This window comes from Heloderma suspectum, chromosome 4 (assembly GCF_057233095.1).
Source record: "Heloderma suspectum isolate Gila_16-S chromosome 4, 16-S_ref, whole genome shotgun sequence".
NCBI classification, from domain to species: domain Eukaryota; kingdom Metazoa; phylum Chordata; class Lepidosauria; order Squamata; family Helodermatidae; genus Heloderma; species Heloderma suspectum.
Genome location: NC_139461.1, coordinates 19,146,266 through 19,161,083, shown reverse-complemented (window position 1 = coordinate 19,161,083; position 14,818 = coordinate 19,146,266). Strand labels below are relative to the sequence as shown.

The window sequence follows — 14,818 nt, the reverse complement described above, 5'->3', positions numbered from 1 at the left end:
TCCTGACAAAAACTATTCCACCCCTCCCCTCCCCTGCTGCAACTAGCATTGGGCAGAATCCAGTGGGGCACTTTTGCCCCTGTCAATTCCTTTCCGCCCCACTGATTCTCTGCCGCAAGTGGTAGGTCCCACCAATTCTGTTATGCAAGCGGGACCCACCTCTCATGCAAGGGAGTTTTAGTGCTTCCTAGGGGAAGCATTGAAATGCGTGAAATGCTTGTTTCTGGAAGGAGGCAGATCAGCAGAGCTCCTGTATATGCCTCCACTGACCCACCTCCTTCCAGAAATGAGTGTTTCTGCTTGTTTTGGGTTGCCCCAGAAGGGATAAATCACCATTGCAGAAGTGGTGAGTCCCACTTGCACAACAGAATGGCTGGGGCAGAAGAGAATCGGTGGGGACACAAGTGCCCCATTGGATTCTGCTCATTACATTTATATTTATCAGGGGTGTTGAACCTCTTTCAGCCTGATGTCTAAATTCCATTTTGGAGAAGCACTCAGGGGCCGCATTCCAGAGGTGAGTAGGGCCAAAAGCAAATCGGGCAGAGCCCCAATGCCCCCAATACCAGCAAGATTTAGTTTGAAGCGCTTATTGCCAGTAACTAAGCCTTAGGAGGAGCATTTCAGCCTTTTGCAATGGGGAAAAACTGCACAAAGGCTGGGAAACCACCAAACGATGATGTGGTGGCACTCCAAAGGTTTCATGACTTGCTGAAGTTTGCTGAGCTGACTGAGTTGGTAAGACCGATTGCGAGTGGAACATTATCCCAATGAAAAGATCTCTGAAACCTTCAGGATGACCCAGACACATTGGCATACAATGGAATGGAACCCAGACAAAGCTTTTTCTTTATTTCTTTTTCCTTTTAAGAACATAACTACTCATTTGCAGCTTTGTGTCTGGAGCTAGACATACCACTTCCACTATGTCGGAACTCAGCAACTCAGAAATCAGCAATTCTATTGTAGACTGTAGAAAATTGGTGTGTAATTATTGCTTTAAACACGTTTCTTAAATTCACGTTACTGAAAAGGCTCCATTTTTTTGTTGTCTTCAAGGCAAAAGCAAAACACATGAAATGGTGTAATTTGCACCCTTTCTTTCTTTCTTTCTTTCTTTCTTTCTTTCTTTCTTTCTTTCTTTCTTTTAAACTCCAACTATTAATGTATGTTTTTTTAAATACAGAAGTCTGCAAAAACGTGAACTGGAAATAAAACTGAGAGCATGGTTCAGTCTTCATTTATGGTCCCATTGAAGACAATGGGTTGGATCCAGATTAAGTTAATCATGCTTTAGTCCCAATGAAATCAATGTTAGACGTGACTGGTTCCATTGATTTCAATGGGACTAAAGCGTGGCTTACTTGGGATACTTCATGACAAGGCTTTTATCATGCCATCGCCTTGCCTCGTTCATGGAATTTTACTGGCAGTCTAGACATCTTCGTCTTCCACTTGTAACGCTCCCATGTTTCCCCACCAGGTTTTCTGTCTTCTTCCTTACCACAGAAGATCTATAAAGGAAAACAAGATGGAATTGGTGTTCAGTGCCTTCCAGTTGCTATCACTAGGCGCTGTCCACCTGCATCCAACCCATAGGGGTTAACGTAGAATCAATCATAGAATAGTAGGGTTGGAAGGGGCCTACAAGGCCATCAAGTCCAACCCCCTGCTCAATGCAGGAATCCAAGCCAGAGCACCCCTGACAGATGGCTGTCCAGCCTCATCTTGAATGCCTCCAGTGTGGGAGAGCCCACCACCTCCCCAGGTCATTGGTTCCATTGTCGTATTGCTCTAACAGTCAGGAAGTTTCTCCTGATGTTCAGCCGGAATCTGGCTTCCTGTCACTTGAGCCCATGATTCTGTGTCCTGCACTCTGGGATGATGGAGAAGAGATCCTGGCCTTCCTCTCTGTGACAACCTTTCAAGTACTTGAAGAGCGCTATCATCTCTCCCCTCAGTCTTCTCTTCTCAAGACTAAACATGACCAGTTCCTTCAGTCTCTCTTCATAGGGCTTTGTTTCCAGTCCCCTGATCATCTTTGTTGCCCTCCTCTGAACCCTCTCCAGTTTGTCTGCATCCTTCTTCAAGTGTGGTGCCCAGAACTGGACACAGTACTCCAGATGAGGCCTAACCAGTGCTGAGTAGAGGGGAACTAGTACTTCCCGGGATTTGGAAGCTATGCTTCTATTAATGCAGCCCCAAAGAGCATTTGCTTTTTTTGCAGCCACATCACATTGTTGGCTCATATGCAGCTTGTGATTGACAACAATTTCAAAATCCTTCTCGCTTGTAGTGTTGTTGAGCCACGTTTCCCCCATCTCGTAACTGTGCCTTTGGTTTCTTTTTCCTAGGTGCAGAACTTGGCATTTATCCCTCTTAAATGTCATTCCATTGTTTTCTGCCCAGCGCTCCAGTCTATCAGGATCACTTTGAATTTTGTTTTTGTCTTCCAACGTATTAGCTATCCCACCCAATTTTGTGTCATCTGCAAATCTGATCAGCATTCCCTGCACCTCCTTCTCCAAGTTATTGATAAAAATATTGAAGAGCACTGGGCCCAGGACTGAGCCCTGCGGTACCCCACTTGTTACCTCTCCCCAGTTTGAGGAGGTCCCATTGATAAGCACTGTTTGATTCCTATTCTGTAGCCAACTGTGGATCCACTGGATCGTTGTTTCATCTAGCCCACTTTGAGCTAGTTTGCTCACCAGGATATCATGGGGCACTTTGTCGAAAGCTTTGCTGAATTCGAGGTATATTATGTCCACAGCATTCCCACGGTCCACAAGGGCGGTTACTTGATCCAAAAATGAGATCAGATTCGTCTGGCAGGATTTGTTCTTGACAAATCCATGTTGGCTTCGAGTAATCACTGCATTGTGTTCAAGGTGCTTCCGGATGGATTGCTTGATCATCTGCTCCAGAGTTTTCCCAGGGATTGATGTCAGACTGACTGGTCTGTAGTTCCCAGGTTCCTCCTTTTCACCCTTTTTGAAGATAGGGACCACATTAGCCCTCCTCCAGTCATCTGGCACTTCACCCATCCTCCATAATTTCTCAAAGAAAATAGACAGCGGTTCTGAGAGTTCTTTGCCAGTTTCTTTATTACTCTAGGGTGCAGTTCATCTGGCCCTGGAGATTTGAACTCATTCAAAGTAATTAGGTGTTCCTTGACCATATGCCTATTGATCTCAAGCTGCAATCCTGCCCCTTCAGCCTGTACCTCGCCTTTGCCAGGGGGCTCATAGACCCTCTTTTGGGAGAAGACTGAGCCAAAATAGGAATTGAGCACCTCTGCCTTTTCTTTGTCCTCTGTTATCATTTTGCCATCCTTATTTAATAGCTGAACCACCATTTCTTTCCTCTGCCTTTTAATATGCATGTAGCTGAAGAAAGCCTTTTTGTTGCTTTTAGCATCCCTTGCTTACCTCAGCTCGTTCTCAGCTTTAGCCTTCCTGACGCCATCCCTGCAATTCTGTGCTCCCTGCCTGTACTCTTCCTTTGTTACTTGGCCTTCTTTCCACTTCCTATATGTGTCCTTTTTTGTTTTCAGGTCATCTCTAAGCTTTTTGTGAAGCCACATTGGCTTCTTCGGTTGTCTTCCACCTTTTCTTCTTGTTGGAATTGTTTGTAATTGTGCCTTGAGAATTTCCTTTTTTAAAAGCTCCCACCCGTCTTGGACCCCTTTTCTTGTTAGAGTTGCTTGCCATGGGACCTTACTGATCATTGTTCTGAGTTTATTAAAATCAGCTTTCCTAAAATCCAGGGTACGCGTTTGACTACACTCGGCTTTTGCTTCCCTTAGAACCAAGAACTGAAGTACATCATGGTCGCTTTCCCCCAGAGTTCCTGTGACTGCTACTTTATCCACTAAGTCATCTCTGTTGGTTAGGATCAAGTCAAGGATAGCTGATCCTCTAGTTCCTTCCTCTACTTTCTGTAGGAGGAAGTTATCCGACACACAAGTCAGGAATTTCCTGGAGGGGCCATGTTTTGCAGAATTTGTCTCCCAACAAATATTGGGGAAATTGAAGTCTCCCATTACTACTACATCATACTTCCTTAAAACATTGGCTATTTGCTTTTCAAAAGTTTCATCCTCGTCTTCTCCTTGATTGGGTGGCCAGTAGTAGACTCTGACCACCAGGTTCCTTTTATTCTTGGCTTCATTTATTTTGATCCAGATGCTCTCGATGGGGCTACCAAGCTCCTCCTCCTGTATTTCTGTGCAGAGATATGTATTTTTCACATACAGTGCAACCCCACCTCCCTTTCTGTTCCTCCTGTTCTTTTTGAACAAGTTATATCCTTCCATTGCTGTATTCCAGTCATGAGAGTCGTCCCACCAAGTCTCAGTTATACCTATCAAGTCATAATTTCCCTCTTGTATTACGAGTTCATGTTCGTTCTGTTTGTTTCCCATACTCTGGGCATTAGTATATAGACATTGAAGACCATGTGCTTCATAGTCTGGCATTCTTCCTACATGTGTCTGAAGACTATTTTTGGGTGCTATTAGAGCTGTTCCCTCCATTGCAGTGCATGAGCCTTCATCCATTGTTACCCCCAACTTTACATCTCCCTTCCCCGTAGGATTCAGTTTAAAGCCCTCCTGATGAAGTTCTTCATGCTGTGGCCAAACACATTCTTCCCATCCTTTGTGAGGTGCAACCCATCCCTTGCCAACAGCCCATCTTCCAGGAAGTATAGCCCGTGGTCCCAGAATCCAGATCTCTCTCATCAGCACCACCTTCGTAGCCAGTCATTCACCCAGAGTATTTTTCGTTCCCTTTCTGTCCCTTTTCTAACTACTGGAAGTATGGATGAGAAAACTATCTGGGCCTCAAAGTTCTTGAGTTTCCTTCCCAAAGCTTCAAAGTCTGACGTGATTTCTTCATAGCTCTGCTTGGCGGTATCATTTGTTCCCACATGGATGAGAAGAAAGGGATACCTGTCAGTGGGCTTTATGAGTGCAGGCAACCTTTCAGTCACGTCTCTAATCCGTCCTCCTGGGAGACAACATACCTGGTGAGTCCACGAGTCTTCGCGACATACTTGGGTCTCAATCCCATGCAGCAAGGAGTCTCCCACTACTACCACTCCTATCTTCTTCTTGTTGTAGGCCTGGGTTTCATCGCCTCTGTTTGACTGACCTTCAGCCTCTTGCTCACTCTCATGTAGGTTCCCCTGTGATTCTTCCTCTGCAGGCTGTCCTCCAGTCTCATCCGCAAGTACCTGGCATCGGTTCCACAGCTCCACTGCTTCCACTGGCGCAGAGTGGTGTCTAGTTCTTCTTCTCCTAACTGTCACCCTTTTCCAAGGAGTATCCTCTACTCCATTTTTCTTCACCTCAGCATTTCCCACTGCTTCATCTTGCTGTTGCTCTTCAAGCTTCTGGTCTTCCCTTTGCTGCTGTAGTTCCCCCATTCTGTCCAAGAACTCTTCGTGTTCCCTTATTCCCCATAGGGTCGACAGTCGCCGCTCCAGTCCACTTACTTTTTCTTCCAGCAGCGTGATCAACTTGCACTTGTTGCAGGTGTAGGCCATGTTGTTCTCAGGCAAGAAAACAAACATGGCACACACCTTGCAGGTCACCACCACTGGAGAGTCTTGTCCTTCCATAGCCTCTTTTCCCTTTTTGTGTCTAGCTTTGTGATTGTTCTAGACTAGCCTGTGCCTGCTCCTCTACTCAGTAGAGGTTAAAAGCAGAATCCCACTGGTGTGGAAGTGTGTGTTACAAGACAAATAAATGGGAAAAAAAGAAAAAAAAATGTTAGGGGCCTCCCCCTTGACCTCCCCTGCTGAACTCCCCTGGCCTACTCCTGTTTGCTCCCCCTATCCCCTCGCTCTGGTCGCTTGCTCTCTGGGAGCCTGCTTGCTTCCTTAGTCCCTGGACCGGCTGGAGGAGCTTGCTCTGCTCTGCTCAGCTGGGAGGCGGGAAACAGACTGAAGCTACCTGCCCACTCAGCTGCTGGGAGTACTCAGGCCACACACACCCAATTCAGTTGGAGCTCTCAGAAGCACCTAGTGAGCTCACAGCCACTGAGAAGGATAAAGAGCAGCCCCCTGGGCTTCCTGCAGCCCACTTACCTCTTAGCCTTTGTCTCCTTTGTCTCTTCTACCACTGCAACTCCCCTGGCCAACTCCTGTTTGCTCCCCTTGTTCCCTTGCTCTGTTCGCTCGCTCTCTGGGAGCTTGCTTGCTTCTGTAATCCCTGGACCGGCTGGAGCAGCTTGCTCTGCTCTGCTTTGCTCTGCTCAGCTGGGAGGCAGGAAACAGACTGAAATATATAAGTGGTGATGTGAGATAAGGAATTTACCATTGGCAGCAGTATTTGTCCTTCACGTAGAGCCATCAGACCCAATCCACACAACCAATTTTTACAAAGGTCTCTTCCAATTGAGTAGCTGGGCAACAAAATGACAAATAGGATTCATGAGCATGAGTACAGACTCATTTTGCTAAACCCTTGTACAGTCCTTGTAAGGTATTTGTTAGGAAAAGTCCACTTTAGATAAAATCAGCTGAAGCTGATTTGTTCCAGTGATTTTGGTGTTCATAAAAACTGATTGAAGCAGGCCACAAGGAGTCACAGTCAACTGTAAAGTTAGGGAACCTACGGTCCTTCAGATGCTATTGGATACAAATTTCCATCAGCCCCAGCCAACATGGCCAGTTGTAGTCTAATAACAATGGAAGGGCTACAGGTTTCCCACCCCTGATCTATGGAAAATTCCAATGGACAGTTCAATTGGTTCCCACTTCATAGTGACATTAGAGTCATCTTTTTTAAAGGTAAAAGGTGTATGCTATGTCCACGCAGTGAGAAAATTCTACTTGAAGAAATGGATGTGTGTTTACTGGTTCACCCAGCTGAGCTGTAGAACAATAGAGCACCATTAGAACAGCAATAGAACAGCAATAGAACATGATCAGATCAAAAACAGTCACACAAAGGAAGGCTTTGATTATCTAAATGTTTGGCCACTGGGATAAATGAAGTAGTTCTATATTGTTCTGGCAAATATGGGTTAAGGTTCTCTGGGACTTTACTCCTGAGCTTCTGAATTTTGTTTCTTAGTAACTCCAGTCAAGTGGCAGCGTGTTGACGAGACCTCAGTTCTCATTGATTCCTCCATTTCAAAATTTGACATTATGCACGTCAGCAGAGACGGTTCCAGTGATTTTGCCACCATCCGAGACTTCTGCCTCTCAGGTGAGAAAGTCCCTTATATTAACCTCAAGCTGGTCTCCCCCATGCTTAATTAGAGCCAGGAGCACTAGCAGGTTGCTGAACTCCCTCTTCCTCTGTGTTTGTCTAGGGGAGCAGCAGCAGCATCCCTATTTTCAAGGTCTTTGGGACATTTTCTGTAGAGGAATTGTACAGTGATGTTAACTGCTGTATTACAATAGATGCATCTTGTTGACAGGGAGTGGATGGGGAGGGGTTAAGCATTTATCTCCCTTCCCACTGTCGTCCTGATCAAAATCATCAGCTGCTGTTAGCCTCAGGAGGGATGCTGCCATTGGTGCTAATGGGAGCTTCTCTTCTGGGGCAAATAGCAGCTTTGAGGAGGTGATACAACTGCACCATAAAAAGTGAAAGCCTATAAATGAACTCTTTCAAACTAGAGGCTGGATAGTCAACTAGCAGCAGATTTCCCACATTTGCAGAGGAAACACTCTCTCTCTCTCTCTCTCTCTCTCTCTCTCTGTGTGTGTGTGTGTGTGTGTGTGTGTGTGTGTATGTATCTACATCTGTTTGAAGATGGTTTGGAAACTGCAGCTTGTGCAACTGATAATGGGAACCAGAAGTTCTGAGCATACAACACCAATTTGGGCCTTCTTGCACTGGCTCTCTATACTAGGAATGTCAGCAGAATCTGTTTGGGGGGTTGATGAGCTTTTGTTGGCTTGGCCTCCACAGACTTTAGTCTGTTTTCGGCTAACTGGCCCAACTTGGTCTGCATCAAGTTGGACCAGTTAGCAGATTTTCTGTATTTTTCAATTTGCGCAAATTATGGCCACATTTTGTGCAAATCTCTACTTGCGCAAATTGCAGCCTGACCAAAAAACAAATCTGCAAGAATTCCCCAGAGTTCAAGGAAAACCCAGAGCTTGGCTTATGAATGCAAGCCAAGTTGGGCAGGCACCAGAACTCCATTGAGCCCCCAAAGGGCCGGATTTCCATGGACATCCCTAGACTATACATTTCTGAGCCCAATTCAAGGTGCTGATTTTAACCTATAAAGCTTTATACAGCTCAGAAGCGCCTCTCCTGTTTTGAACCTACCCATACCTACCATCAACATCTGAGACCCTGCTCTGGGTGCCTCCTCCAAGGGAGGCTCGGAGCTTGGCAACAAGGGAGAGGTTCTTTTTGGTGGTAGCCCCCTGATTATGGAATGCTCTCCCCAGCAAGGACTGCCTGGCACCAACAGCTTTTTGATGCCAGTTTAAGACTTTTCTCTATTCCCAAGCATTTGATGACATATGATAGGCTGTGTAATGCATTAGTTGAATTGTTTATGATCGTAACTGATGTTTTAGGTGTTCTATAGGGTGGCTGAATTTTAGTGGATAATTATTTTAGCTGTTTTAAAATCTGTATGTTTTAATTTTGTTGTACGTTGCCTTGGGTCACTTTTGAGAAAGGTGTTTAAGAAATCTAATGAGTAATAATAAATAATAATAGTCTGTCTGTCTGTTCATCCCGCCATCCATCCCTACATCCATCCATATATTCATCCAGTTCACAGCCTTTTCTCTCTTTCTTCACAGTCTGTTCAAAGGACAAATTATGCTTGGTGACTACTCTTGAAATACAGCCTTCAGCAATACGGTGCATATTCTACCCAGAAACACAGAGCTGCTCCCTTGGTCTCCAAGGCCATCACTGTCGACTTCTACTCAAGGAGCCGGCTACATATATCTATCGCAGGCAAGGTAAGTATGTGGCAGAAGGGTTAATGGCACAGAATTTGTGTCTTTTTCTGTCCCTATAGGACAGCCTTCCCCAACCCAGTGCCCTGCAGATGTGTTGGACTTCAACTCCCAGCGTCCTCTAGCCAGCAGGGAGTTGAAGTCTAACACAGGCTGAGGAAGGGTGCTATAGAATAACAGCAGAGTATTTGGCAGAAATAAACCAGTGTGGTTGATAAGGGCCTTACAGAAATGGGGCAAGCCCAGTTTTGGGCAGAAGGAGAATATCCTGCAACTAGCAAGCTGCAGTATTATTAAGAGTCCTGGTGTTGAGGATGTCTGCTGTTTTGGATTGGAAGCAAAATGTAAAATCCTTTCATTGCAGATGAGACCCATTTTGACCCACAAAACAAGTCACAGATAATAATAATAATAATAAGATGTCAGCTAGTGACCTTTGGTGAAGAAGGGAGAGACAAGCTCTGGTGCTCAAGAAAACAGAATTTATTATGCTTGATGTGTTTCGGAATGCTTCCTTCCTCAGGAGCTTATACAAGCCCTTTGATCTCTTGCTTTCAATACACAAATGTTCTTACTTCTGGATACTGGCAAATGCTATAGTTGAAGTCTATTGATCTATAGCGCAATATAAAACATTACAGAAGGAAGCATTCTGAAATGCGTTGAGCGCAATAAATTCTGTTTTCTCGAGCACCAGAGATTCTGTTTTCTCTCCCTTCTTCTCCATCATTCATGGTGCCGTTTCCTTCTTCACTTCAGCTAGTGACTTGCATCATCATTTAGTCACTCTCCATCTCGCAGCATTACGCCATTTTCTAGGAATAACATATGACAGAGATTGGCCACCGGCAACCACTGTGCTAAAACTGCCCCCTCCAAATCGTCAACCCAGGAATGAAACCGGTGTGGAGGAAACAGTTTCAGTTTGTAATTGGAGTATCAGCAGGACATTTTGGGTGCAGTAGGTTTGAAAATCTCCCCATTCTTTCCAAAATGGCCCTTCAGCAAAACTAGCTTAATGTATCAGGGGCACAGAACTTCTTTCACACCTAACCAAAGTCAGAAACATTGAAAAATCTCAAAGCATTTTCTGCGGCTCCCCTGTAAATATTTTGAAGGTAGTTGTTGCACCTGCAGGACTATGCACTGGCTTGCTAATGCCTGTTCTTGATTTAGGAACTAAAACACCCTTACTTACATTGTAACAGCTGAAATGGAATCCAGCTTTCTTAGGAACGAAGTTAATCAAAAGGTTCTCAAAAGGTTTCAATTATTCTCCCTTGCCTCTGCATAGATGGATTCCTGCCCATTGCTGAAACGAGCGACACCCCCTCTGTCTACATCCCATCGCAAGGAACGTTGTTTGGCACTTTTCAAGTAATTCGAGTGGGTTCCAGTTGGAAGAGTATCAGACAATTCCTTGGGGTTCCATATGCGGCACCTCCAGTGGCAGAGAACCGGTTCCATCCCCCACAGGCTTTCACCTGGGTGGAATCCTGGAACGCCACTACAGCTCGGTGAGAAGATGTATAGAACCTTGGCTGCCAACAGTCACTTGATTACTTACCATAAGGACACAAGAACTATCTCTATCGGATCAAGGTCCAACATGTTCAGGATTTTGTCTCCACTAGCAGTGATCAGCTGGATACCTCTGTGTCCTCATGGGCAGGGTGATGGAAGTGATAGCTTGAGACTCTTTGCCCCAGTATCCCTGGTAAAGTCAGTGTTGGCCCCACCATTAGACAGAGATTATCAATTTGGGGTTACTGTTAAAGGGTAGTATAGCTTCCAATCCTGGGAAGTACTAGTTCCCCTCTACTCAGCACTGGTTAGGCTTCATCTGTGTCCAGTTCTGGGCACCACACTTGAAGAAGGATGCAGGCAAACTGGAGAGGGTTCAGAGGAGGGCAACAAAGATGATCAGGGGACTAGAAACAAAGCCCTGCAAGGAGAGACTGAAAGAACTGGGCATGTTTAGCCTTGAGAAGAGAAGACTGAGGGGAGATATGATAGCACTCTTCAAGTACTTGAAAGGTTGTTACAGGGAGGAAGGCCAGGATCCCTTCTCAATTTGTCCCAGAGTGCAGGACATGGAATCATGGTCTCAAGTGACAGGAAGTCAGATTCCGGCTGAACATCAGGAAAAACTTCCTGACTGTTAGAGCAATATGACAATGGAACCAATGACCTAGGGAGGTGGTGGGCTCTCCCACAGTGGAGGCATTCAAGAGGAAGCTGGACAGCCATCTGTCAGGGATGCTTTGACTTGGATTCCTGCATTAAGTGGGGGGTTGGACTCGATGGTCTTATAGGCCCCTTCCAACCCTACTATTCTATGATTCTATTATAACTACCATGAAGGGAAGGCACCATTCGTGCTTTTTTTGGCCTCAGGTATCAAAATGTGTTGGGCTTTCTCTAGCTAATTTTATTTATTTATTTGAAATACTCACTTCAGCAACAGACTAGCTTACAAGCCAAAGGCCTGTCCAAATAAAAATGACTCTGTCTGCTGGTGGAAGGACAGCAGAGAGAGTGAGCCAGTATAGCCTCCCTCAGCAAGGAGTTCCAGGGCCTGGAAGCAGCCACCGAGAAGGCTCTCTCTCCTATCCCCACCAAATGTGCCACCAATGGCAACAGGAGCAAGAGAAGGGCCTCTGCGGAAGATCTTAAAACCCAGGCAGGCCCATAGGGTAGAAAGTGGTATTTCAGGTAGCCTGGTCCCATGTGGTGAAATGTAGATGCAACTACCTAAAATGCACTGTTAGGGCTGTTTACCCCATTACAATTTTCCTTCATGTAGGAAAATATCAGCTCACTATATTGCGTGATGCCCTGGTATGTTTTTCAGGCTGTACCGCTATGCTGATGACACATTTGTTTTGCACCTGGTAAATACATTTTCCCACATCGATGTTGGAAGAATTCTGAATGGTTATATCTCTACTTAGGGCCAAACCACTTTAAAAAATCTGCTTAAACTGGCTGCTCTTATATTGGAGGGAAAACAGCCACTTTAAATGCAAACAGAACCTTTGGGATGGTGTGTATGAGTGAATACTTTTGGCATGAAACTGGTGTGGGGCCTGAATCTAGTTCGGGAGCATATTTCATATTGGGGGCCATAGCAGTTTTTTCTTCAAAACGGACCGGGCCCTTCAAGTATGGAAATACATCTATATAAGAAGGGGTAATGATAGAAGACATGCAGCAGCCTTACCCAGCCTGGTGCCCTCCAGATGTGCTGGACTACAACTCCCATGGTTCTCCTGCTGGTTGTGGATGATGGGGTTGTAGTCCAACATGTATTTAGGGCGCCAGGTTGGGGAAAGCTGACTTACAGGTATGTTTCAGCTTGCGCTAATGCTTTCCAGGCATTTTTTTTAAAGCAATCATATAAATGCAGCCTTAGACTTCATAGCTGCTTCTTTAGGTGGTTGCAAAAATGTGGTGATCATCTAGAGCACATAGTCCTGATCCTCCTGTGCAGTGTGGTTGGATGGTTGATGGAACCCTAGCCTTTGGTGACCTAATTTCTCATCCACCTGAGTTGTGTGGGTGTAGGTGACTCAACCACATAAGACCTGCAGTTCACCACAGGAGATGTAGCATCTTGTTTATCCAGGTGCACAACAACATACAGTTGAGACACGCAAAGTCTTGCTGCGTAGTATACATCAGCTTTTTCTCCTTTTTAACCTTTGATTGCCGTGCTCAAGAAAAAAATATGTTGTTGCGGTCTGTGCAAATTTGATGTGAACTAAAGGCAACCTTTGTCACTGGTGCTATGCTTGTAAGGCGATTGGCCCTGCTCTGAACTGCCTTTGACCTGGTGGAAGCCCTGCAAATTCCCGATGGAAAACAGCTTGCATGGAATAGTTAACTCTCAAATATATGGGCAAATGATTTAATGTTCAAGAAATACTCCCTCTTCTCAAACAAATTGTGTATTTCCTGCAACATCCATTTCTTGACTGGATATCTCTTAATGCACCAAATACATCAAGTTAATGAGGGATAGCTTGAGATTTATGGACAACCGTGTCTGGGGTAGAGAGATTAGTCTATTTGTTGTTTATCTAGTTCCTTCAGCAGGCATCGTGTTCTGTGAAGTAATGACAAGACAATAGGTCCCCCTTCCGAGGAGTTTACAAATTAAACTTAGCCACAGGAGAGGCAAATGAGGGAGGGAAGAAAGATGGAGACAAGGGTAAACAAGGGAAGGATATGGATTCAGCTTAGTTATACTTACTTAGGCTTAGTTCCATCAGGGGACAAGGACTGATTTCAGATAACTAAAATGTTAGTTATCTATATTCACTTTAGTCCTGTACAGGCATTTGGTGCCCATGGGTACCAAATGTGTGAAGGGTCTCTCTAGAATGTATTCAGCTAGTCACACCCCCTAGAAGCCAATGCACACAATGGCCACGCCCCTGGCTGACGTGATCAGCATCGGCCTGAAGAGGGCCTATGTGTGTCAAGGGTCATGTCCTCATGGCCAGTTAGGGTTCTATTCCTGTAGAATGAGTCCTACATGCATTCATCCAAACACATGGAGGCCCCTCTTCAGATGATGCTATCTTAAGGAGCACCTCCAGCAGCACCAGACAGGCCGCTTAACAAGATCAGCCTCGGATGGCCTTCTGTCTGTCCCATCAGCCAGGACAGCTAGACTGGTGGGGACGAGGGAGAGGGCCTTTACTGTGGTGGCCCCCACTCTGTGGAACTCCCTCCCTAGGGAACTCCATCATGCCCCCTCTTTAATGAGCTTCCGCCATGCATTAAAAATGTGGTTGTTCAGGCAGGCATTTGGGGTGGGTTAGGGTATTTTAGGAAATGTTTTTATTGTAGAATTTTATTGTTTTAAACTGTTTTATTGTATGTTGTACATCGCCCAGAGTGGCTGGGTGACCAGCCAGATGGGTGATTAATAAATTTAATAATAATAAATACATAAATAAATGCTACTCGTGTGTTGCCTGCCAGGGGGTGTAGCTGATGAACACATCAGTATCTAATGGGTGTGGCTTGCTCATGTGTGAGGCCATATTGAACTCCTGAAAAGGGCTTCTGTGGCTTCCACATCCCAAATGAAGTTAATATCAGCCTCATTTGGGATCTGAGTTATTGTGAACCGCTTAGAGATTTTAATATATTAAGCAGTATGAAAGTATTATAATAAATATATCATGCCACACGGGCTTATGGAGAGACATCTGGCATGTGGGTGCAGAATTTCCCTTTCCTGAAAATGTCAGTGTTCTTTCTTTTATTCGTTTTGAGGTGTTAATAATTGTAAAGTTAAGCCTGGGAACACGTGGCAAACCTTGGCAGAATTTCAGAAGCCAGAGGGAGGAGAAATTGCAGTGGCTGGGAGATGGAAATTCAGGGCTCTGAAAAACTCCTTGATGTTCCCCAAGTATTATAGAGATAGTATACATTATGCAAAATTAAGAAAAGTATGAGAATACATCTGTAAACAGGGCAATTTGAATACTGGTTGGATTGTCTATCCTGCCCCTCCTCTCATGCATTTTTTATTTTTTTTTTAAATTGGGCTGGATCCAGGCGTGGTCATGCTTAGAGGAGACCCCCTGAAATCAATGGGTTTTAAGTTATTATTAATTAACAATAATAAAGCAGTGCATTTATTTATGCAAATGTTAGTTGTTGTTGTTTTGTTTTGTTTTGTTTTACAAAGGCAAATCTAGTTGTGAAACTACCCAGGGATGTTTTGGGAAGATGGGCTTGTGGCATTGCAGACAGCAGCCAATCAGTACTGCCCAGAGCATCTGCCACAGCAATGGGTCAGAAGTGGTTTCAGCTGAGCTCAAACTTAGATAGGACCATGGATGCCTGGTTATGG

General features: G+C 45.0%; 1 protein-coding gene across 1 annotated transcript in view; it reads left to right on the top strand.

Moving 5' to 3' along the window:
- The window catches only part of TG (thyroglobulin), a 224,933-nt gene that overhangs the window by 92,726 nt on the left and 117,389 nt on the right, over positions 1–14,818 (top strand). The window contains exons 36-38 of the mRNA XM_084851439.1: positions 7,085–7,219; positions 8,785–8,949; positions 10,241–10,463. Of these exons, the coding sequence (XP_084707565.1) occupies positions 7,085–7,219; positions 8,785–8,949; positions 10,241–10,463 (523 nt within the window). The remainder of the gene's footprint in view (positions 1–7,084; positions 7,220–8,784; positions 8,950–10,240; positions 10,464–14,818) is intronic.